Source organism: Falco rusticolus, chromosome 10 (genome assembly GCF_015220075.1).
Source record: "Falco rusticolus isolate bFalRus1 chromosome 10, bFalRus1.pri, whole genome shotgun sequence".
Lineage (NCBI taxonomy): Eukaryota > Metazoa > Chordata > Aves > Falconiformes > Falconidae > Falco > Falco rusticolus.
This window is the reverse complement of record NC_051196.1, coordinates 38,139,056-38,161,925: the sequence shown is the minus strand read 5'-3', so window position 1 is coordinate 38,161,925 and position 22,870 is coordinate 38,139,056. Positions and strand designations below refer to the sequence as shown.

The 22,870-nt window shown below is 62.9% G+C and overlaps 1 protein-coding gene across 18 annotated transcripts; it reads left to right on the top strand.

The window, feature by feature from the left end:
* Positions 1 to 1,450: 1,450 nt before the first annotated feature.
* LOC119154219 lies at positions 1,451 to 22,862 on the top strand. Of its 18 annotated transcripts, none has more exons than XR_005106382.1 (12): positions 10,218 to 10,491; positions 10,735 to 10,887; positions 11,399 to 12,102; positions 13,008 to 13,055; positions 13,814 to 13,989; positions 14,233 to 14,385; positions 14,898 to 15,601; positions 16,503 to 17,204; positions 17,308 to 17,483; positions 17,727 to 17,879; positions 20,849 to 21,041; positions 22,422 to 22,483. XR_005106382.1 is itself a non-coding variant. In XM_037401500.1 (12 exons), the coding sequence occupies exons 7-12, from the start codon at positions 15,533 to 15,535 to the stop codon at positions 19,808 to 19,810; spliced, it is 489 nt and encodes a 162-aa protein (XP_037257397.1). In that variant the 5' UTR covers positions 10,218 to 10,491; positions 10,735 to 10,887; positions 11,399 to 12,102; positions 13,008 to 13,055; positions 13,814 to 13,989; positions 14,233 to 14,385; positions 14,898 to 15,532; the 3' UTR covers positions 19,811 to 19,860. The 18 variants fall into 18 exon arrangements, 9 of the variants coding, with proteins under 9 accessions (XP_037257399.1, XP_037257398.1, XP_037257395.1 ...); XR_005106385.1 differs by lacking the exons at positions 20,849 to 21,041; positions 22,422 to 22,483 and adding exons at positions 18,965 to 19,012; positions 19,770 to 19,860 and having other exon boundaries at positions 16,503 to 16,550; XR_005106384.1 differs by lacking the exons at positions 20,849 to 21,041; positions 22,422 to 22,483 and adding exons at positions 18,965 to 19,012; positions 19,770 to 19,860 and having other exon boundaries at positions 16,503 to 17,137.
* Positions 22,863 to 22,870: the final 8 nt, after the last annotated feature.

The following is a 22,870-nucleotide window of genomic DNA, read 5'->3' as shown; positions in this document are numbered from 1 at the left end:
GGTTCTGGGCTTGGGGGGGTTGGCTTTCGGCTTTTCGCCTTCAGCGCGTCCTCCGTCACCGCTGTCGGCGCGCGCTGAGCTGCGGCTCAGGGGACTGCGGCGATACAGGCCGTGTGCGTGCCAGCCGTCCTCGAGGCTAGAGCTGTATTCTGCTTGTTACCCTGATGAAAGCGTTTCTTTTTTTCTAGGGGGCGTTCCCACAAGGCAGTGGTGTGGAGCCGAAGGGGACTGCGATGGAACGGTGACGGAGCCGTTTGGACCGAGTCTTGAAGATAGATCGCTCGGGTTTTTGTCCGAGGAAACTTCGTCTCGAGACGGTCCTATCGCTCGCTGGCAACGTGGTAGGAAACTGCTTTGTTGATCTTGACGGCGCAGTGTGTTGGGAGTATTAAGATTCCTCGAGAGATCAGAAGCGAGTAGGTTGTTTCTCTAAGGGAAAGGGGAATAGGCCTGTATCGTTAAAGGAAGACTCAGAGTGGGTTTTGTTTTCTCTCAAGTACAAAGCGCCCCATCTCAAGGGATTTGCAAAGTCTGAAACGATGGTTCAAAAGCAGACTTGTGCTGTTTGCAAAGCGTCTGTTGCACTGCTCAAAGACAAAGACGCTCACCCGAGAAAGTTTTTGGAAACCGATGTCCGATCAGGCACGGGGAAAGAGCTGCAGAGGTTTACGTATCGTCTGTCGAATTCTGTTCTCTTTCGTGCCCTTCCATTTTACGATAAAACTTTCGTGACCCCTTTTCCCGTTCAGGCACTGTTGCTAGTGTTTTTATAAGGGGGGAAAAAAAAGCGTAAGCCTGGTCTCTCGAGTGATTTTTTTTTTTTTTTTTTTTTTTTTTTTTTTATTTTTCGCTAGACTAGTGGAATCGAGAATGTTCGCTGCCAGAACTTCATCCACCGAGATGGGAAGCCAGGCAACTTCCTAACGGGCCGTGGGCAGAGTTCCCTTCTTGATGCCGTGCCTATATAATAAACTGTGCAGTCCGTTAGCTAGACGGGCTGCAGTACCCAATTTTTTTCGCCAGGCGGCAGCACCGCGCCCCCCCCCGGCGGAGGTAAGGGCAGCGCATGCGCAGACGCGGCTTGACGCCGAAGGGGGCGTGGCTTGCGGGCACGTCGCGGGCTGATGACGCAATCCGGCTTCGGCGCATGCGCAGAAGGGCGTTCTGGCAAACTAAGGGCAGCGCATGCGCAGACGCGGCTTGACGCCAAAGGGGGCGGGGCTTCCGGCCTCGTCGCAGCCCGATGACGTAACACGCCTCGACGCATGCGCAGAAGGGCTTTCTGGCAAACTAAGGGCAGCGCATGCGCAGACGCGGCTTGACGCCGAAGGGGGCGGGGCTTCCGGCCTCGGGCGTACGGGCAGATGACGCAATCCCGCTTTGGCGCATGCGCAGAAGCCTTTCTGGCCGACCGAGGGCGGCGCATGCGCAGAAAGCGGCTTTGACCCCCCCCCCCCCCCCCTAGGGGCGGGGCTTCCGGCCTCGTGCGTAGGGGCAGATGGCGCATCCGGCCCGGGAAAGGCGGGTTCACTCCCGGCCCGCGCGGCGCGCTGGAGCGGCCGTGGAGGTACGGAGCCTTCGCCGGGAGCCCGGAAGACTTGCGGGCCGGGACGTGCGGCGGCGCGCTCGGGCTGACGGGGGGCCGGGGGCCGGCGGGCAGCGGCCCGGTCGGGGGGGGGATGTGGCGGCCCGGCGCTCGGCCGCGGCAGGGAGCGCCTGGTGCCGGCGGCGGGCGGGCTGAGGCAGGCGGGCGGCCCGGCCCGGGACCGGCGGGGCTGCCGCCGGTTCTCGTCTCCCCGGCAGGGACGGTGGTCAGCGGGCTCCTCACGGGGCTGCCCTTTTCTGGGTGGGTGGTTTTTTGTTTGTTTGGGTTTTTTTGTTTGTTTTTTTTTTTTTTTCTCTCGGAGCCGCGCCGCTACCTCGGCGAGGAGCGGCGGCGGGGCGGCCCCGGTGCTCGCTCGTGGCGGCGGCGCCCGGGAGAGGGGTCGGCCCGCGCCGCCCCGCCGCCCACCCGCCGCCGCCTGCGGGCTGCCCGGGCAGCCGCCGCAGCCCTGCGCGGGGCTTTGTCTTTCCCCCAGCCGCTGGCCTGAGCCGTGGCAGCCGGCTGGGGCTGCCGGCCCCCGCGGGCCGCAGAGAGGCTGCCTCGGGGCCTGCGGTAACGCTGTCGCGGGGGGGGGTGGGGGGGGGGGGGGGGGTGGGGGGGGGCGGGTGTGTGTGGCTCAGGAGCCTCTTCCCGCCCCTGCGAGCGGGCCAGAGCAAGAAAAGGCAGCCGGCAGCGGAATCCCCAGCCGTCGCCCCCGACTGCTGCTTTCTCCGCAAGCCTTTTAACTGCCGGGGAGGGCTGGGAGGCAGCGGCAGCTCAGGTGTCTGGCTGATCTTGTGTCGTGACAGTCAGCTCCGGGGCCGGAGCAGCCGAGGGGAAGAGGCCTTTTGGTTTGCTTCCCCGCGAAACCGGGGCCTTTTGTTTTCCCTTTGTCCCTAGGTTCGTCCGGAAGCGTCCGTCGACAAGTCAAGGGGAGCGGAACCGAAGGTCGCTCGAGATGTTACTTCGCCACGCGTGCCTCGTGCTTGCGAGTCGGACTGCTGACTACGGAGGGATCCCTTTTGTAGCCGCCGAGGGCCCGCGAGGCTCCGTGTGCCCGCCGCTGCCGAGTGCTGCGCTGCGGCTCGGGCAACGGCCGGGGAGGAATTGTCGGTCCCTCGTGGTAACGCAGCCGGGCCTGCTAGGCGCTTAGAGCAGCGCGTCCGGCCGGGCAGTATTGTTTCCCGAGGCTGTAAAGGAGCCCGAGGTATAAACCCGCTTGACGTTTCCGTACGGCGGTGCGCTTTGTCGGAGAGCTGGGCCCGTACTGACGGAGCTGGCACAGGGTTCCCGCGGGACTCCGGCTTTGCCCGTCTCGTGGAAGGCTCCAGAGCCTGCTTGGGAAGCCGCTTGACAAGGCACGGCTTTGCCGTGATTTTTACGCCGGAATTCCGACGGTAACGCCAATGCCACGTGTTAGCCTTTCTCCAGCAGCTCCTCAAAGCAGAGTGAGCCTTAAGAATCGGATTGCCTTTTAACGAAATTCGAAACAAAGCGGCGGGGTGAAGCGGCTGGAAGCGTCCTGCCAGTCTGCCGTGGGTATCGCTGCCGTGCGTGTTACCTGCCTGTCTGCCGATCGCTCCTGCCTCTTGTGGTGCCCCGGTAATTCCTCTGGGGAAGGCGTTGGGCTCTGACCGCAGCGCACCCCGACTCCCTCCTGACCCCGGCGAGACGTGATCGGTGTTTGCCTTCCTCCCCTTTCACAGGGCCTCGGCTGTTGCGTGCAGAGAAGCTGTCAGCCTTGTGAGAGAGCACGCCGCCGGCAAGCGCATCGTGGTGCTTCGGTACCGAGCTGAGGCCGCAGGCGTCCGTCTTTTGTTTGCGAAAAGGGATCGCGAGGAAAGGTGCTGGCCTCGGAGGGGGAGAGGTGGCGGGGATCAGGTAGGAGGCAGCTCTTTCAAGCCGGTTTTAGGCTTAACTCCTGGGTGCCTGAGCACGGTTCTGGGCTTCGGGGGGGTTGGCTTTCGGCTTTTCGCCTTCAGCGCGTCCTCCGTCACCGCTGTCGGCGCGCGCTGAGCTGCGGCTCAGGGGACTGCGGCGATACAGGCCGTGTGCGTGCCAGCCGTCCTCGAGGCTAGAGCTGTATTCTGCTTGTTACCCTGATGAAAGCGTTTCTTTTTTTCTAGGGGGCGTTCCCACAAGGCAGTGGTGTGGAGCCGAAGGGGACTGCGACGGAACGGTGACGGAGCCGTTGGACCGAGTCTTGAAGATAGATCGCTCGGGTTTTTGTCCGAGGAAACTTCGTCTCGAGACGGTCCTATCGCTCGCTGGCAACGTGGTAGGAAACCTGCTTTGCTTGATCTTGACGGCGCAGTGTGTTGGGATGTATTAAGATTCCTCGAGAGATCAGAAGCGAGAGTATGTTGTTTCTCTAAGGGAAAGGGGAATAGGCCTGTATCGTTAAAGGAAAGACTCAGAGGTGGGTTTTGTTTCTCTCAAGTACAAAGCGCCCCATCTCAAGGGATGCAAAGTCTGAAAACGATGGTTCAAAAGCAGACTTGTGCTGTTTGCAAAGCGTCCTGTTTGCACTGCTCAAAGACAAAAGACGCTCACACCGAGAAATGTTTTGGAAACCGATGTCCGAGTAGGCACGGGAAAGAGCTGCAGAGGTTTACGTATCGTCTGGTCGAATTCTGTTCTCTTTCGTGCCCTTCCATTTTACGATTTTTACAAACTTTCGTGACCCCTTTTCCCGTGTCAGGCACTGTTGCTAGTGTTTTTATAAGGGGGGAAAAAAAGCGGTAATGCCTGGTCTCTCGAGTGATTATTATTTTTTATTTTTTTTTTTTTTCTTTTTCGCTAGACTAGTGGAATCGAGGAATGTTCGATGCCGAACTTCATCCAAACGAGATGGGGACGCCAGGCAACTCTAAACGGGCGTGGGCAGAGATTCCCCTCTTGATGCCGTTGACTATATAATAAAGTGTGCAGTCCGTTAGCTAGACGGGCTTGCAGTACCCAATTTTTTTCGCCAGGCGGCAGGCACCGCCGCCCCCCCCCGGCGGGTAATGGGCCCCAGCGCATGCGCAGACGCGGCTTTGACGCCCGAAGGGGGCGTGACTTCCGGGCACGTCGCGGGCCAGATGACGCAATCCGGCTTCGGCGCATGGCAGAAGGGGTCGTTTCTGGAAAGTACAGGGCAGCGACATGCGCAGACGCGGCTTGACGCCCAAAGGGGGGCGGGGCTTCCGGCCTTCGTCCGCAGCCCGATGACGCTAACACGCCTCGGCGCATGCGTCAGAAGGGCCTTTCTGGCAAAACTAAGGGCCAGGCGCATCGCGCAGACGCGGCTTGACGCCGAAGGGGCGGGGCTTCCGGCCTCGGGCGTACGGGCCGATGACGCAATCCCGCTTTGGCGCATGCGCAGAAGCCTTTCTGGCCGACCGAGGGCGGCGCATGCGCAGAAGCGGCTTTGACCCCCCCCCTAGGGGCGGGGCTTCCGGCCTCGTGCGTAGGGGCAGATGGCGCATCCGGCCCGGGAAAGGCGGGTTCACTCCCGGCCCGCGCGGCGCGCTGGAGCGGCCGTGGAGGTACGGAGCCTTCGCCGGGAGCCCGGAAGACTTTCGGGCCGGGACGTGCGGCGGCGCGCTCGGGCTGAAGGGCGGCCGGGGGCCGGCGGGCAGCGGCCCGGTCGGGGGGGATGTGGCGGCCCGGCGCTCGGCCGCGGCAGGGAGCGCCTGGTGCCGGCGGCGGGCGGGCTGAGGCAGGCGGGCGGCCCGGCCCGGGACCGGCGGGGCTGCCGCCGGTTCTCGTCTCCCCGGCAGGGACGGTGGTCAGCGGGCTCCTCACGGGGCTGCCCTTTTCTGGGTGGGTGGTTTTTTGTTTGTTTGTTTTTGGTTTTTTTTGTTTTGTTTTGTTTTTTTTTTTTTTTTCTCTCGGAGCCGCGCCGCTACCTCGGCGAGGAGCGGCGGCAGGCAGGGCGGCCCCGGTGCTCGCTCGTGGCGGCGGCGCCCGGGAGAGGGGTCGGCCCGCGCCGCCCCGCCGCCCACCCGCCGCCGCCTGCGGGCTGCCCGGGCAGCCGCCGCAGCCCTGCGCGGGGCTTTGTCTTTCCCCCAGCCGCTGGCCTGAGCCGTGGCAGCCGGCTGGGGCTGCCGGCCCCCGCGGGCCGCAGAGAGGCTGCCTCGGGGCCTGCGGTAACGCTGTCGCGGGGGGGGGGTGGGGGGGGTGTTGTGGTGTGTGTGTGTGTGGCTCAGGAGCCTCTTCCCGCCCCTGCGAGCGGGCCAGAGCAAGAAAAGGCAGCCGGCAGCGGAATCCCCAGCCGTCGCCCCCGACTGCTGCTTTCTCCGCAAGCCTTTTAACTGCCGGGGAGGGCTGGGAGGCAGCGGCAGCTCAGGTGTCTGGCTGATCTTGTGTCGTGACAGTCAGCTCCGGGGCCGGAGCAGCCGAGGGGAAGAGGCCTTTTGGTTTGCTTCCCCGCGAAACGGGGGTCTTTTGTTTTCCCTTTGTCCCTAGGTTCGTCCGGAAGCGTCCGTCGACAAGTCAAGGGGAGCGGAACCGAAGGTCGCTCGAGATGTTACTTCGCCACGCGTGCCTCGTGCTTGCGAGTCGGACTGCTGACTACGGAGGGATCCCTTTTGTAGCCGCCGAGGGCCCGCGAGGCTCCGTGTGCCCGCCGCTGCCGAGTGCTGCGCTGCGGCTCGGGCAACGGCCGGGGAGGAATTGTCGGTCCCTCGTGGTAACGCAGCCGGGCCTGCTAGGCGCTTAGAGCAGCGCGTCCGGCCGGGCAGTATTGTTTTCCGAGGCTGTAAAGGAGCCCGAGGTATAAACCCGCTTGACGTTTCCGTACGGCGGTGCGCTTTGTCGGAGAGCTCGGCCGTACTGACGGAGCTGGCACAGGGTTCCCGCGGGACTCCGGCTTTGCCCGTCTCGTGGAAAGGCTCCAGAGCCTGCTTGGGAAGCCGCTTGACAAGGCACGGCTTTGCCGTGATTTTTACGCCGGAATTCCGACGGTAACGCCAATGCCACGTGTTAGCCTTTCTCCAGCAGCTCCTCAAAGCAGAGTGAGCCTTAAGAATCGGATTGCCTTTTAACGAAATTCGAAACAAAGCGGCGGGGTGAAGCGGCTGGAAGCGTCCTGCCAGTCTGCCGTGGGTATCGCTGCCGTGCGTGTTACCTGCCTGTCTGCCGATCGCTCCTGCCTCTTGTTGTGGCCCGGTAATTCCTCTGGGGAAGGCGTTGGGCTCTGACCGCAGCGCACCCCGACTCCCTCCTGACCCCGGCGAGACGTGATCGGTGTTTGCCTTCCTCCCCTTTCACAGGGCCTCGGCTGTTGCGTGCAGAGAAGCTGTCAGCCTTGTGAGAGAGCACGCCGCCGGCAAGCGCATCGTGGTGCTTCGGTACCGAGCTGAGGCCGCAGGCGTCCGTCTTTTGTTTGCGAAAAGGGATCGCGAGGAAAGGTGCTGGCCTCGGAGGGGGAGAGGTGGCGGGGGAACAGGTAGGAGGCAGCTCTTTCAGCCGGTTTTAGGCTTAACTCCTGGGTGCCTGAGCACGGTTCTGGGCTTCGGGGGGTTGGCTTTCGGCTTTTCGCCTTCAGCGCGTCCTCCGTCACCGCTGTCGGCGCGCGCTGAGCTGCGGCTCAGGGGACTGCGGCGATACAGGCCGTGTGCGTGCCAGCCGTCCTCGAGGCTAGAGCTGTATTCTGCTTGTTACCCTGATGAAAGCGTTTCTTTTTTTCTAGGGGGCGTTCCCACAAGGCAGTGGTGTGGAGCCGAAGGGGACTGCGACGGAACGGTGACGGAGCCGTTTGGACCGAGTCTTGAAGATAGATCGCTCGGGTTTTTGTCCGAGGAAACTTCGTCTCGAGACGGTCCTATCGCTCGCTGGCAACGTGGTAGGAAACTGCTTTGTTGATCTTGACGGCGCAGTGTGTTGGGAGTATTAAGATTCCTCGAGAGATCAGAAGCGAGTAGGTTGTTTCTCTAAGGGAAAGGGGAATAGGCCTGTATCGTTAAAGGAAAGACTCAGAGTGGGTTTTGTTTCTCTCAAGTACAAAGCGCCCCATCTCAAGGGATTGCAAAGTCTGAAACGATGGTTCAAAAGCAGACTTGTGCTGTTTGCAAAGCGTCTGTTGCACTGCTCAAAGACAAAAGACGCTCACCCGAGAAAGTTTTTGGAAACCGATGTCCGATAGGCACGGGGAAAGAGCTGCAGAGGTTTACGTATCGTCTGTCGAATTCTGTTCTCTTTCGTGCCCTTCCATTTTACGATAAAAACTTTCGTGACCCCTTTTCCCGTTCAGGCACTGTTGCTAGTGTTTTTATAAGGGGGGAAAAAAAAAGCGTAAGCCTGGTCTCTCGAGTGATTTTTTTTTTTTTTTTTTTTTTCTTTTTCGCTAGACTAGTCGAATCGAGAATGTTCGCTGTAAGAACTTCATCCACCGGGATGGGAAGCCAGGCAACTTCCGAACGGGCCGTGGGCAGAGTTCCCTTCTTGATGCCATGCCTCTAATAAACTGTGCAGTCTCGTTAGCTAGACGGGCTGCAGTACCCAATTTTTTTCGCCAGGTGGCAGCACCGCCTCGCAGGCGGAGTAAGGGCAGCGCATGCGCAGACGCGGCTTGACGCCGAAGGGGCGGGGCTTCCGGCCCCGTGCGTCTGGGCCGATGACGCAATCCCGCTTTGGCGCATGCGCAGAAGGGCTTTCTGGCCAAGGAAGGTCGGCGCATGCGCAGAAGCGGCTTTGACCCTTAGGGGCGGGGCGTCTGGGCCGATGACGCAATCCCGCTTTGGCGCATGCGCAGAAGGGCTTTCTGGCCAAGGAAGGTCGGCGCATGCGCAGAAGCGGCTTTGACCCTTAGGGGCGGGGCTTCCGGCCCCGTGCGTCGGGCCGATGACGCAATCCGGCTTTGGCGCATGCGCAGAAGCCTTTCTGGCCGACCGAGGGCGGCGCATGCGCAGAAGCGGCTTTGACCCCCTAGGGGCGGGGCTTCCGGCCTCGTGCGTAGGGGCAGATGGCGCATCCGGCCCGGGAAAGGCGGGTTCACTCCCGGCCCGCGCGGCGCGCTGGAGCGGCCGTGGAGGTACGGAGCCTTCGCCGGGAGCCCGGAAGACTTTCGGGCCGGGACGTGCGGCGGCGCGCTCGGGCTGAAGGGCGGCCGGGGGCCGGCGGGCAGCGGCCCGGTCGGGGGGGATGTGGCGGCCCGGCGCTCGGCCGCGGCAGGGAGCGCCTGGTGCCGGCGGCGGGCGGGCTGAGGCAGGCGGGCGGCCCGGCCCGGGACCGGCGGGGCTGCCGCCGGTTCTCGTCTCCCCGGCAGGGACGGTGGTCAGCGGGCTCCTCACGGGGCTGCCCTTTTCTGGGTGGGTGGTTTTTGTTGTTGTTTTGGGTTTTTTTGTTTGTTTTGTTTTTTTTTTTTTTTCTCTCGGAGCCGCGCCGCTACCTCGGCGAGGAGCGGCGGCAGGCAGGGCGGCCCCGGTGCTCGCTCGTGGCGGCGGCGCCCGGGAGAGGGGTCGGCCCGCGCCGCCCCGCCGCCCACCCGCCGCCGCCTGCGGGCTGCCCGGGCAGCCGCCGCAGCCCTGCGCGGGGCTTTGTCTTTCCCCCAGCCGCTGGCCTGAGCCGTGGCAGCCGGCTGGGGCTGCCGGCCCCCGCGGGCCGCAGAGAGGCTGCCTCGGGGCCTGCGGTAACGCTGTCGCGGGGGGGGGGGGGGTGTGGGGGTGTGTGTGTGTGGCTCAGGAGCCTCTTCCCGCCCCTGCGAGCGGGCCAGAGCAAGAAAAGGCAGCCGGCAGCGGAATCCCCAGCCGTCGCCCCCGACTGCTGCTTTCTCCGCAAGCCTTTTAACTGCCGGGGAGGGCTGGGAGGCAGCGGCAGCTCAGGTGTCTGGCTGATCTTGTGTCGTGACAGTCAGCTCCGGGGCCGGAGCAGCCGAGGGGAAGAGGCCTTTTGGTTTGCTTCCCCGCGAAACCGGGGCCTTTTGTTTTCCCTTTGTCCCTAGGTTCGTCCGGAAGCGTCCGTCGACAAGTCAAGGGGAGCGGAACCGAAGGTCGCTCGAGATGTTACTTCGCCACGCGTGCCTCGTGCTTGCGAGTCGGACTGCTGACTACGGAGGGATCCCTTTTGTAGCCGCCGAGGGCCCGCGAGGCTCCGTGTGCCCGCCGCTGCCGAGTGCTGCGCTGCGGCTCGGGCAACGGCCGGGGAGGAATTGTCGGTCCCTCGTGGTAACGCAGCCGGGCCTGCTAGGCGCTTAGAGCAGCGCGTCCGGCCGGGCAGTATTGTTTTCCGAGGCTGTAAAGGAGCCCGAGGTATAAACCCGCTTGACGTTTCCGTACGGCGGTGCGCTTTGTCGGAGAGCTGGGCCCTACTGACGGAGCTGGCACAGGGTTCCCGCGGGACTCCGGCTTTGCCCGTCTCGTGGAAAGGCTCCAGAGCCTGCTTGGGAAGCCGCTTGACAAGGCACGGCTTTGCCGTGATTTTTACGCCGGAATTCCGACGGTAACGCCAATGCCACGTGTTAGCCTTTCTCCAGCAGCTCCTCAAAGCAGAGTGAGCCTTAAGAATCGGATTGCCTTTTAACGAAATTCGAAACAAAGCGGCGGGGTGAAGCGGCTGGAAGCGTCCAGCCAGTCTGCCGTGGGTATCGCTGCCGTGCGTGTTACCTGCCTGTCTGCCGATCGCTCCTGCCTCTTGTTGTGGCCCGGTAATTCCTCTGGGGAAGGCGTTGGGCTCTGACCGCAGCGCACCCCGACTCCCTCCTGACCCCGGCGAGACGTGATCGGTGTTTGCCTTCCTCCCCTTTCACAGGGCCTCGGCTGTTGCGTGCAGAGAAGCTGTCAGCCTTGTGAGAGAGCACGCCGCCGGCAAGCGCATCGTGGTGCTTCGGTACCGAGCTGAGGCCGCAGGCGTCCGTCTTTTGTTTGCGAAAAGGGATCGCGAGGAAAGGTGCTGGCCTCGGAGGGGGAGAGGTGGCGGGGGAACAGGTAGGAGGCAGCTCTTTCAGCCGGTTTTAGGCTTAACTCCTGGGTGCCTGAGCACGGTTCTGGGCTTCGGGGGGTTGGCTTTCGGCTTTTCGCCTTCAGCGCGTCCTCCGTCACCGCTGTCGGCGCGCGCTGAGCTGCGGCTCAGGGGACTGCGGCGATACAGGCCGTGTGCGTGCCAGCCGTCCTCGAGGCTAGAGCTGTATTCTGCTTGTTACCCTGATGAAAGCGTTTCTTTTTTTCTAGGGGGCGTTCCCACAAGGCAGTGGTGTGGAGCCGAAGGGGACTGCGATGGAACGGTGACGGAGCCGTTTGGACCGAGTCTTGAAGATAGATCGCTCGGGTTTTTGTCCGAGGAAACTTCGTCTCGAGACGGTCCTATCGCTCGCTGGCAACGTGGTAGGAAACTGCTTTGTTGATCTTGACGGCGCAGTGTGTTGGGAGTATTAAGATTCCTCGAGAGATCAGAAGCGAGTAGGTTGTTTCTCTAAGGGAAAGGGGAATAGGCCTGTATCGTTAAAGGAAAGACTCAGAGTGGGTTTTGTTTCTCTCAAGTACAAAGCGCCCCATCTCAAGGGATTGCAAAGTCTGAAACGATGGTTCAAAAGCAGACTTGTGCTGTTTGCAAAGCGTCTGTTGCACTGCTCAAAGACAAAAGACGCTCACCCGAGAAAGTTTTTGGAAACCGATGTCCGATAGGCACGGGGAAAGAGCTGCAGAGGTTTACGTATCGTCTGTCGAATTCTGTTCTCTTTCGTGCCCTTCCATTTTACGATAAAAACTTTCGTGACCCCTTTTCCCGTTCAGGCACTGTTGCTAGTGTTTTTATAAGGGGGGAAAAAAAAGCGTAAGCCTGGTCTCTCGAGTGATTTTTTTTTTTTTTTTTTTTTTTTTTTTTCTTTTTCGCTAGACTAGTGGAATCGAGAATGTTCGCTGCCAGAACTTCATCCACCGAGATGGGAAGCCAGGCAACTTCCTAACGGGCCGTGGGCAGAGTTCCCCTCTTGATGCCGTGCCTATATAATAAAGTGTGCAGTCCGTTAGCTAGACGGGCTGCAGTACCCAATTTTTTTCGCCAGGCGGCAGCACCGCGCCCCCCCCCGGCGGAGTAAGGGCAGCGCATGCGCAGACGCGGCTTGACGCCGAAGGGGGCGTGGCTTGCGGGCACGTCGCGGGCCGATGACGCAATCCGGCTTCGGCGCATGCGCAGAAGGGGTTTCTGGCAAACTAAGGGCAGCGCATGCGCAGACGCGGCTTGACGCCGAAGGGGGCGGGGCTTCCGGCTTCGTCGCAGCCCGATGACGCAACACGCCTCGGCGCATGCGCAGAAGGGCTTTCTGGCAAACTAAGGGCAGCGCATGCGCAGACGCGGCTTGACGCCGAAGGGGCGGGGCTTCCGGCCTCGGGCGTACGGGCAGATGACGCAATCCCGCTTTGGCGCATGCGCAGAAGCCTTTCTGGCCGACCGAGGGCGGCGCATGCGCAGAAGCGGCTTTGACCCCCCCCCCCTAGGGGCGGGGCTTCCGGCCTCGTGCGTAGGGGCAGATGGCGCATCCGGCCCGGGAAAGGCGGGTTCACTCCCGGCCCGCGCGGCGCGCTGGAGCGGCCGTGGAGGTACGGAGCCTTCGCCGGGAGCCCGGAAGACTTTCGGGCCGGGACGTGCGGCGGCGCGCTCGGGCTGAAGGGCGGCCGGGGGCCGGCGGGCAGCGGCCCGGTCGGGGGGGGGATGTGGCGGCCCGGCGCTCGGCCGCGGCAGGGAGCGCCTGGTGCCGGCGGCGGGCGGGCTGAGGCAGGCGGGCGGCCCGGCCCGGGACCGGCGGGGCTGCCGCCGGTTCTCGTCTCCCCGGCAGGGACGGTGGTCAGCGGGCTCCTCACGGGGCTGCCCTTTTCTGGGTGGGTGGTTTTTTGTTTGTTTGGGTTTTTTTGTTTGTTTTTTTTTTTTTTTTTCTCTCGGAGCCGCGCCGCTACCTCGGCGAGGAGCGGCGGCGGGGCGGCCCCGGTGCTCGCTCGTGGCGGCGGCGCCCGGGAGAGGGGTCGGCCCGCGCCGCCCCGCCGCCCACCCGCCGCCGCCTGCGGGCTGCCCGGGCAGCCGCCGCAGCCCTGCGCGGGGCTTTGTCTTTCCCCCAGCCGCTGGCCTGAGCCGTGGCAGCCGGCTGGGGCTGCCGGCCCCCGCGGGCCGCAGAGAGGCTGCCTCGGGGCCTGCGGTAACGCTGTCGCGGGGGGGGGGGGGGGGGGGGGGGGGGGGTGTGTGTGGCTCAGGAGCCTCTTCCCGCCCCTGCGAGCGGGCCAGAGCAAGAAAAGGCAGCCGGCAGCGGAATCCCCAGCCGTCGCCCCCGACTGCTGCTTTCTCCGCAAGCCTTTTAACTGCCGGGGAGGGCTGGGAGGCAGCGGCAGCTCAGGTGTCTGGCTGATCTTGTGTCGTGACAGTCAGCTCCGGGGCCGGAGCAGCCGAGGGGAAGAGGCCTTTTGGTTTGCTTCCCCGCGAAACCGGGGGCCTTTTGTTTTCCCTTTGTCCCTAGGTTCGTCCGGAAGCGTCCGTCGACAAGTCAAGGGGAGCGGAACCGAAGGTCGCTCGAGATGTTACTTCGCCACGCGTGCCTCGTGCTTGCGAGTCGGACTGCTGACTACGGAGGGATCCCTTTTGTAGCCGCCGAGGGCCCGCGAGGCTCCGTGTGCCCGCCGCTTCCGAGTGCTGCGCTGCGGCTCGGGCAACGGCCGGGGAGGAATTGTCGGTCCCTCGTGGTAACGCAGCCGGGCCTGCTAGGCGCTTAGAGCAGCGCGTCCGGCCGGGCAGTATTGTTTTCCGAGGCTGTAAAGGAGCCCGAGGTATAAACCCGCTTGACGTTTCCGTACGGCGGTGCGCTTTGTCGGAGAGCTGGGCCCTACTGACGGAGCTGGCACAGGGTTCCCGCGGGACTCCGGCTTTGCCCGTCTCGTGGAAAGGCTCCAGAGCCTGCTTGGGAAGGCGCTTGACAAGGCACGGCTTTGCCGTGATTTTTACGCCGGAATTCCGACGGTAACGCCAATGCCACGTGTTAGCCTTTCTCCAGCAGCTCCTCAAAGCAGAGTGAGCCTTAAGAATCGGATTGCCTTTTAACGAAATTCGAAACAAAGCGGCGGGGTGAAGCGGCTGGAAGCGTCCTGCCAGTCTGCCGTGGGTATCGCTGCCGTGCGTGTTACCTGCCTGTCTGCCGATCGCTCCTGCCTCTTGTGGTGCCCCGGTAATTCCTCTGGGGAAGGCGTTGGGCTCTGACCGCAGCGCACCCCGACTCCCTCCTGACCCCGGCGAGACGTGATCGGTGTTTGCCTTCCTCCCCTTTCACAGGGCCTCGGCTGTTGCGTGCAGAGAAGCTGTCAGCCTTGTGAGAGAGCACGCCGCCGGCAAGCGCATCGTGGTGCTTCGGTACCGAGCTGAGGCCGCAGGCGTCCGTCTTTTGTTTGCGAAAAGGGATCGCGAGGAAAGGTGCTGGCCTCGGAGGGGGAGAGGTGGCGGGGGAACAGGTAGGAGGCAGCTCTTTCAGCCGGTTTTAGGCTTAACTCCTGGGTGCCTGAGCACGGTTCTGGGCTTCGGGGGGTTGGCTTTCGGCTTTTCGCCTTCAGCGCGTCCTCCGTCACCGCTGTCGGCGCGCGCTGAGCTGCGGCTCAGGGGACTGCGGCGATACAGGCCGTGTGCGTGCCAGCCGTCCTCGAGGCTAGAGCTGTATTCTGCTTGTTACCCTGATGAAAGCGTTTCTTTTTTTCTAGGGGGCGTTCCCACAAGGCAGTGGTGTGGAGCCGAAGGGGACTGCGACGGAACGGTGACGGAGCCGTTTGGACCGAGTCTTGAAGATAGATCGCTCGGGTTTTTGTCCGAGGAAACTTCGTCTCGAGACGGTCCTATCGCTCGCTGGCAACGTGGTAGGAAACTGCTTTGTTGATCTTGACGGCGCAGTGTGTTGGGAGTATTAAGATTCCTCGAGAGATCAGAAGCGAGTAGGTTGTTTCTCTAAGGGAAAGGGGAATAGGCCTGTATCGTTAAAGGAAAGACTCAGAGTGGGTTTTGTTTCTCTCAAGTACAAAGCGCCCCATCTCAAGGGATTGCAAAGTCTGAAACGATGGTTCAAAAGCAGACTTGTGCTGTTTGCAAAGCGTCTGTTGCACTGCTCAAAGACAAAAGACGCTCACCCGAGAAAGTTTTTGGAAACCGATGTCCGAGAGGCACGGGGAAAGAGCTGCAGAGGTTTACGTATCGTCTGTCGAATTCTGTTCTCTTTCGTGCCCTTCCATTTTACGATAAAAACTTTCGTGACCCCTTTTCCCGTTCAGGCACTGTTGCTAGTGTTTTTATAAGGGGGGAAAAAAAAGCGTAAGCCTGGTCTCTCGAGTGATTTTTTTTTTTTTTTTTTTTTTTTTTTTTTCTTTTTCGCTAGACTAGTGGAATCGAGAATGTTCGCTGCCAGAACTTCATCCACCGAGATGGGAAGCCAGGCAACTTCCTAACGGGCCGTGGGCAGAGTTCCCCTCTTGATGCCGTGCCTATATAATAAAGTGTGCAGTCCGTTAGCTAGACGGGCTGCAGTACCCAATTTTTTTCGCCAGGCGGCAGCACCGCGCCCCCCCCCGGCGGAGTAAGGGCAGCGCATGCGCAGACGCGGCTTGACGCCGAAGGGGGCGTGGCTTGCGGGCACGTCGCGGGCCGATGACGCAATCCGGCTTCGGCGCATGCGCAGAAGGGGTTTCTGGCAAACTAAGGGCAGCGCATGCGCAGACGCGGCTTGACGCCGAAGGGGGCGGGGCTTCCGGCTTCGTCGCAGCCCGATGACGCAACACGCCTCGGCGCATGCGCAGAAGGGCTTTCTGGCAAACTAAGGGCAGCGCATGCGCAGACGCGGCTTGACGCCGAAGGGGCGGGGCTTCCGGCCTCGGGCGTACGGGCAGATGACGCAATCCCGCTTTGGCGCATGCGCAGAAGCCTTTCTGGCCGACCGAGGGCGGCGCATGCGCAGAAGCGGCTTTGACCCCCCCCCCCTAGGGGCGGGGCTTCCGGCCTCGTGCGTAGGGGCAGATGGCGCATCCGGCCCGGGAAAGGCGGGTTCACTCCCGGCCCGCGCGGCGCGCTGGAGCGGCCGTGGAGGTACGGAGCCTTCGCCGGGAGCCCGGAAGACTTTCGGGCCGGGACGTGCGGCGGCGCGCTCGGGCTGAAGGGCGGCCGGGGGCCGGCGGGCAGCGGCCCGGTCGGGGGGGGATGTGGCGGCCCGGCGCTCGGCCGCGGCAGGGAGCGCCTGGTGCCGGCGGCGGGCGGGCTGAGGCAGGCGGGCGGCCCGGCCCGGGACCGGCGGGGCTGCCGCCGGTTCTCGTCTCCCCGGCAGGGACGGTGGTCAGCGGGCTCCTCACGGGGCTGCCCTTTTCTGGGTGGGTTTTTGTTTGTTTGGTTTTTTTGTTTGTTTTTTTTTTTTTTTTCTCTCGGAGCCGCGCCGCTACCTCGGCGAGGAGCGGCGGCAGGCAGGGCGGCCCCGGTGCTCGCTCGTGGCGGCGGCGCCCGGGAGAGGGGTCGGCCCGCGCCGCCCCGCCGCCCACCCGCCGCCGCCTGCGGGCTGCCCGGGCAGCCGCCGCAGCCCTGCGCGGGGCTTTGTCTTTCCCCCAGCCGCTGGCCTGAGCCGTGGCAGCCGGCTGGGGCTGCCGGCCCCCGCGGGCCGCAGAGAGGCTGCCTCGGGGCCTGCGGTAACGCTGTCGCGGGGGGTGGGGGGTGGGGGGGGGGCGGGTGTGTGTGGCTCAGGAGCCTCTTCCCGCCCCTGCGAGCGGGCCAGAGCAAGAAAAGGCAGCCGGCAGCGGAATCCCCAGCCGTCGCCCCCGACTGCTGCTTTCTCCGCAAGCCTTTTAACTGCCGGGGAGGGCTGGGAGGCAGCGGCAGCTCAGGTGTCTGGCTGATCTTGTGTCGTGACAGTCAGCTCCGGGGCCGGAGCAGCCGAGGGGAAGAGGCCTTTTGGTTTGCTTCCCCGCGAAACCGGGGCCTTTTGTTTTCCCTTTGTCCCTAGGTTCGTCCGGAAGCGTCCGTCGACAAGTCAAGGGGAGCGGAACCGAAGGTCGCTCGAGATGTTACTTCGCCACGCGTGCCTCGTGCTTGCGAGTCGGACTGCTGACTACGGAGGGATCCCTTTTGTAGCCGCCGAGGGCCCGCGAGGCTCCGTGTGCCCGCCGCTGCCGAGTGCTGCGCTGCGGCTCGGGCAACGGCCGGGGAGGAATCGTCGGTCCCTCGTGGTAACGCAGCCGGGCCTGCTAGGCGCTTAGAGCCGCGCGTCCGGCCGGGCAGTATTGTTTTCCGAGGCTGTAAAGGAGCCCGAGGTATAAACCCGCTTTACGTTTCCGTACGGCGGTGCGCTTTGTCGGAGAGCTCGGCCGTACTGACGGAGCTGGCACAGGGTTCCCGCGGGACTCCGGCTTTGCCCGTCTCGTGGAAAGGCTCCAGAGCCTGCTTGGGAAGCCGCTTGACAAGGCACGGCTTTGCCGTGATTTTTACGCCGGAATTCCGACGGTAACGCCAATGCCACGTGTTAGCCTTTCTCCAGCAGCTCCTCAAAGCAGAGTGAGCCTTAAGAATCGGATTGCCTTTTAACGAAATTCGAAACAAAGCGGCGGGGTGAAGCGGCTGGAAGCGTCCTGCCAGTCTGCCGTGGGTATCGCTGCCGTGCGTGTTACCTGCCTGTCTGCCGATCGCTCCTGCCTCTTGTTGTGGCCCGGTAATTCCTCTGGGGAAGGCGTTGGGCTCTGACTGCAGCGCACCCCGACTCCCTCCTGACCCGGCGAGACGTGATCGGTGTTTGCCTTCCTCCCCTTTCACAGGGCCTCGGCTGTTGCGTGCAGAGAAGCTGTCAGCCTTGTGAGAGAGCACGCCGCCGGCAAGCGCATCGTGGTGCTTCGTACCGAGCTGAGGCCGCAGGCGTCCGTCTTTTGTTTGCGGAAAAGGGATCGCGAGGAAAGGTGCTGGCCTCGGAGGGGGAGAGGTGGCGGGGGAACAGGTAGGAGGCAGCTCTTTCAACCGGTTTTAGGCTTAACTCCTGGGTGCCTGAGCACGGTTCTGGGCTTCGGGGGGTTGGCTTTCGGCTTTTCGCCTTCAGCGCGTCCTCCGTCACCGCTGTCGGCGCGCGCTGAGCTGCGGCTCAGGGGACTGCGGCGATACAGGCCGTGTGCGTGCCAGCCGTCCTCGAGGCTAGAGCTGTATTCTGCTTGTTACCCTGATGAAAGCGTTTCTTTTTTTCTAGGGGGCGTTCCCACAAGGCAGTGGTGTGGAGCCGAAGGGGACTGCGACGGAACGGTGACGGAGCCGTTTGGACCGAGTCTTGAAGATAGATCGCTCTGGTTTTTGTCCGAGGAAACTTCGTCTCGAGACGGTCCTATCGCTCGCTGGCAACGTGGTAGGAAACTGCTTTGTTGATCTTGACGGCGCAGTGTGTTGGGAGTATTAAGATTCCTCGAGAGATCAGAAGCGAGTAGGTTGTTTCTCTAAGGGAAAGGGGAATAGGCCTGTATCGTTAAAGGAAAGACTCAGAGTGGGTTTTGTTTCTCTCAAGTACAAAGCGCCCCATCTCAAGGGATTGCAAAGTCTGAAACGATGGTTCAAAAGCAGACTTGTGCTGTTTGCAAAGCGTCTGTTGCACTGCTCAAAGACAAAAGACGCTCACCCGAGAAAGTTTTTGGAAACCGATGTCCGAGAGGCACGGGGAAAGAGCTGCAGAGGTTTACGTATCGTCTGTCGAATTCTGTTTCTCATTGTCGTGCCCTTCCATTATTACGATAAAACGTTCTGTGCCCCCTTTTTCCCGTTCAGGCACTGTTGCTAGTGTTTTTATAAGGGGGAAAAAAAGCGTAGTCCTGGCTCTCGTGATTTTTTTTTTTTTTTTTTTTTTTTCTTTTTTCTCTCGAGCCGCGCCGCTACCAGACACAAAGACTCGGCGAGGAGCCGGCGGCGGGCGGCCACCGGGGCTCGCGGATCGTGCGTGCGGCGCGCCCGGAGAGAGGGGGGGTCGCCGCGCCGACCCCGCCGACCACCCTCAGCCCTGCCTGCGGTCTGCCCGGGCAGGCCGCCGCAGGCCCTGCGCGGGCTTTCTTTTCCCCCAGCCGCTTGCCTGCGCCGTGGCATCCTGCTGGGGCTGCCGGCCCCCCGGGCCTCAGAGGTGCCTCGGTCCTGCGGTACCTGTAGTCTGTTGTTGTGGATGGGGGGTGGGTGTGTGTGTGGCTCAGGAGCCTCTTCCCGCCCCTGCGAGCGGGCCAGAGCAAGAAAAGGCAGCCGGCAGCGGAATCCCCAGCCGTCGCCCCCGACTGCTGCTTTCTCCGCAAGCCTTTTAACTGCCGGGGAGGGCTGGGAGGCAGCGGCAGCTCAGGTGTCTGGCTGATCTTGTGTCGTGACAGTCGGCTCCGGGGCCGGAGCAGCCGAGGGGAAGAGGCCTTTTGGTTTGCTTCCCCGCGAAACCGGGGCCTTTTGTTTTCCCTTTGTCCCTAGGTTCGTCCGGAAGCGTCCGTCGACAAGTCAAGGGGAGCGGAACCGAAGGTCGCTCGAGATGTTACTTCGCCACGCGTGCCTCGTGCTTGCGAGTCGGACTGCTGACTACGGAGGGATCCCTTTTGTAGCCGCCGAGGGCCCGCGAGGCTCCGTGTGCCCGCCGCTCCGAGTGCTGCGCTGCGGCTCGGGCAACGGCCGGGGAGGAATCGTCGGTCCCTCGTGGTAACGCAGCCGGGCCTGCTAGGCGCTTAGAGCCGCGCGTCCGGCCGGGCAGTATTGTTTTCCGAGGCTGTAAAGGAGCCCGAGGTATAAACCCGCTTTACGTTTCCGTACGGCGGTGCGCTTTGTCGGAGAGCTGGGCCCTACTGACGGAGCTGGCACAGGGTTCCCGCGGGACTCCGGCTTTGCCCGTCTCGTGGAAAGGCTCCAGAGCCTGCTTGGGAAGCCGCTTGACAAGGCACGGCTTTGCCGTGATTTTTACGCCGGAATTCCGACGGTAACGCCAATGCCACGTGTTAGCCTTTCTCCAGCAGCTCCTCAAAGCAGAGTGAGCCTTAAGAATCGGATTGCCTTTTAACGAAATTCGAAACAAAGCGGCGGGGTGAAGCGGCTGGAAGCGTCCTGCCAGTCTGCCGTGGGTATCGCTGCCGTGCGTGTTACCTGCCTGTCTGCCGATCGCTCCTGCCTCTTGTTGTGGCCCGGTAATTCCTCTGGGGAAGGCGTTGGGCTCTGACTGCAGCGCACCCCGACTCCCTCCTGACCCCGGCGAGACGTGATCGGTGTTTGCCTTCCTCCCCTTTCACAGGGCCTCGGCTGTTGCGTGCAGAGAAGCTGTCAGCCTTGTGAGAGAGCACGCCGCCGGCAAGCGCATCGTGGTGCTTCGGTACCGAGCTGAGGCCGCAGGCGTCCGTCTTTTGTTTGCGGAAAGGGATCGCGAGGAAAGGTGCTGGCCTCGGAGGGGGAGAGGTGGCGGGGGAACAGGTAGGAGGCAGCTCTTTCAACCGGTTTTAGGCTTAACTCCCGGGTGCCTGAGCACGGTTCTGGGCTTCGGGGGGTTGGCTTTCGGCTTTTCGCCTTCAGCGCGTCCTCCGTCACCGCTGTCGGCGCGCGCTGAGCTGCGGCTCAGGGGACTGCGGCGATACAGGCCGTGTGCGTGCCAGCCGTCCTCAAGGCTAGAGCTGTATTCTGCTTGTTACCCTGATGAAAGCGTTTCTTTTTTTCTAGGGGGCGTTCCCACAAGGCAGTGGTGTGGAGCCGAAGGGGACTGCGACGGAACGGTGACGGAGCCGTTTGGACCGAGTCTTGAAGATAGATCTCTCTGGTTTTTGTCCGAGGAAACTTCGTCTCGAGACGGTCCTATCGCTCGCTGGCAACGTGGTAGGAAACTGCTTTGTTGATCTTGACGGCGCAGTGTGTTGGGAGTATTAAGATTCCTCGAGAGATCAGAAGCGAGTAGGTTGTTTCTCTAAGGGAAAGGGGAATAGGCCTGTATCGTTAAAGGAAAGACTCAGAGTGGGTTTTGTTTCTCTTAAGTACAAAGCGCCCCATCTCAAGGGATTGCAAAGTCTGAAACGATGGTTCAAAAGCAGACTTGTGCTGTTTGCAAAGCGTCTGTTGCACTGCTCAAAGACAAAAGACGCTCACCCGAGAAAGTTTTTGGAAACCGATGTCCGATAGGCACGGGGAAAGAGCTGGAGAGGTTTACGTATCGTCTGTCGAATTCTGTTCTCTTTCGTGCCCTTCCATTTTACAATAAAAACTTTCGTGACCCCTTTTCCCGTTCAGGCACTGTTGCTAGTGTTTTTATAAGGGGGGAAAAAAAAAGCGTATGCCTGGTCTCTCGAGTGATTATTATTTTTTATTTTTTTTTTTCTTTTTCGCTAGACTAGTGGAATCGAGAATGTTCGCTGCCAGAACTTCATCCACCGAGATGGGAAGCCAGGCAACTTCCGAACGGGCCGTGGGCAGAGTTCCCTTCTTGATGCCATGCCTCTAATAAACTGTGCAGTCTCGTTAGCTAGACGGGCTGCAGTACCCAATTTTTTTCGCCAGGTGGCAGCACGGCCTCCCAGGCGGAGTAAGGGCAGCGCATGCGCAGACGCGGCTTGACGCCGAAGGGGCGGGGCTTCCGGCCCCGTGCGTCTGGGCCGATGACGCAATCCGGCTTTGGCGCATGCGCAGAAGGGCTTTCTGGCCAAGGAAGGTCGGCGCATGCGCAGAAGCGGCTTTGACCCTTAGGGGCGGGGCTTCCGGCCCCGTGCGTCTGGGCCGATGACGCAATCCCGCTTTGGCGCATGCGCAGAAGGGCTTTCTGGCCAAGGAAGGTCGGCGCATGCGCAGAAGCGGCTTTGACCCTTAGGGGCGGGGCTTCCGGCCCCCTGCGTCTGGGCCGATGACGCAATCCGGGTTTGGCGCATGCGCAGAAGCCTTTCTGGCCGACCGAGGGCGGCGCATGCGCAGAAGCGGCTTTGACCCCCTAGGGGCGGGGCTTCCGGCCTCGTGCGTAGGGGCAGATGGCGCATCCGGCCCGGGAAAGGTGGGTTCACTCCCGGCCCGCGCGGCGCGCTGGAGCGGCCGTGGAGGTGCGGAGCCTTCGCCGGGAGCCCGGAAGACTTTCGGGCCGGGACGTGCGGCGGCGCGCTCGGGCTGAAGGGCGGCCGGGGGCCGGCGGGCAGCGGCCCGGTCGGGGGGGATGTGGCGGCCCGGCGCTCGGCCGCGGCAGGGAGCGCCTGGTGCCGGCGGCGGGCGGGCTGAGGCAGGCGGGCGGCCCGGCCCGGGACCGGCGGGGCTGCCGCCGGTTCTCGTCTCCCCGGCAGGGACGGTGGTCAGCGGGCTCCTCACGGGGCTGCCCTTTTTTGGGTGGGTTTTTTTTTGTTTGTTTTTTTTTTTTTTTGTCTCTCGGAGCCGCGCCGCTACCTCGGCGAGGAGCGGCGGCAGGCAGGGCGGCCCCGGTGCTCGCTCGTGGCGGCGGCGCCCGGGAGAGGGGTCGGCCCGCGCCGCCCCGCCGCCCACCCGCCGCCGCCTGCGGGCTGCCCGGGCAGCCGCCGCAGCCCTGCGCGGGGCTTTGTCTTTCCCCCAGCCGCTGGCCTGAGCCGTGGCAGCCGGCTGGGGCTGCCGGCCCCCGCGGGCCGCAGAGAGGCTGCCTCGGGGCCTGCGGTAACGCTGTCGCGGGGTGTGTGTGTGTGTGTGTGGCTCAGGAGCCTCTTCCCGCCCCTGCGAGCGGGCCAGAGCAAGAAAAGGCAGCCGGCAGCGGAATCCCCAGCCGTCGCCCCCGACTGCTGCTTTCTCCGCAAGCCTTTTAACTGCCGGGGAGGGCTGGGAGGCAGCGGCAGCTCAGGTGTCTGGCTGATCTTGTGTCGTGACAGTCAGCTCCGGGGCCGGAGCAGCCGAGGGGAAGAGGCCTTTTGGTTTGCTTCCCAGCGAAACCGGGGGCCTTTTGTTTTCCCTTTGTCCCTAGGTTCGTCCGGAAGCGTCCGTCGACAAGTCAAGGGGAGCGGAACCGAAGGTCGCTCGAGATGTTACTTCGCCACGCGTGCCTCGTGCTTGCGAGTCGGACTGCTGACTACGGAGGGATCCCTTTTGTAGCCGCCGAGGGCCCGCGAGGCTCCGTGTGCCCGCCGCTGCCGAGTGCTGCGCTGCGGCTCGGGCAACGGCCGGGGAGGAATCGTCGGTCCCTCGTGGTAACGCAGCCGGGCCTGCTAGGCGCTTAGAGCCGCGCGTCCGGCCGGGCAGTATTGTTTTCCGAGGCTGTAAAGGAGCCCGAGGTATAAACCCGCTTTACGTTTCCGTACGGCGGTGCGCTTTGTCGGAGAGCTCGGCCGTACTGACGGAGCTGGCACAGGGTTCCCGCGGGACTCCGGCTTTGCCCGTCTCGTGGAAAGGCTCCAGAGCCTGCTTGGGAAGGCG

Bases quoted from the DNA above. Each gene is read 5' to 3' on its own strand.
- LOC119154219 (XM_037401495.1), top strand. From the start codon at position 4,919: ATGACGCAATCCCGCTTTGGCGCATGCGCAGAAGCCTTTCTGGCCGAC. The intron at 6,083-6,840 runs GTCGCTCGAGAT...CCCCTTTCACAG, and splicing joins CAAGGGGAGCGGAACCGAAG to GGCCTCGGCTGTTGCGTGCA. The intron at 7,017-7,259 runs GTAGGAGGCAGC...CTTTTTTTCTAG, and splicing joins GAGAGGTGGCGGGGGAACAG to GGGGCGTTCCCACAAGGCAG.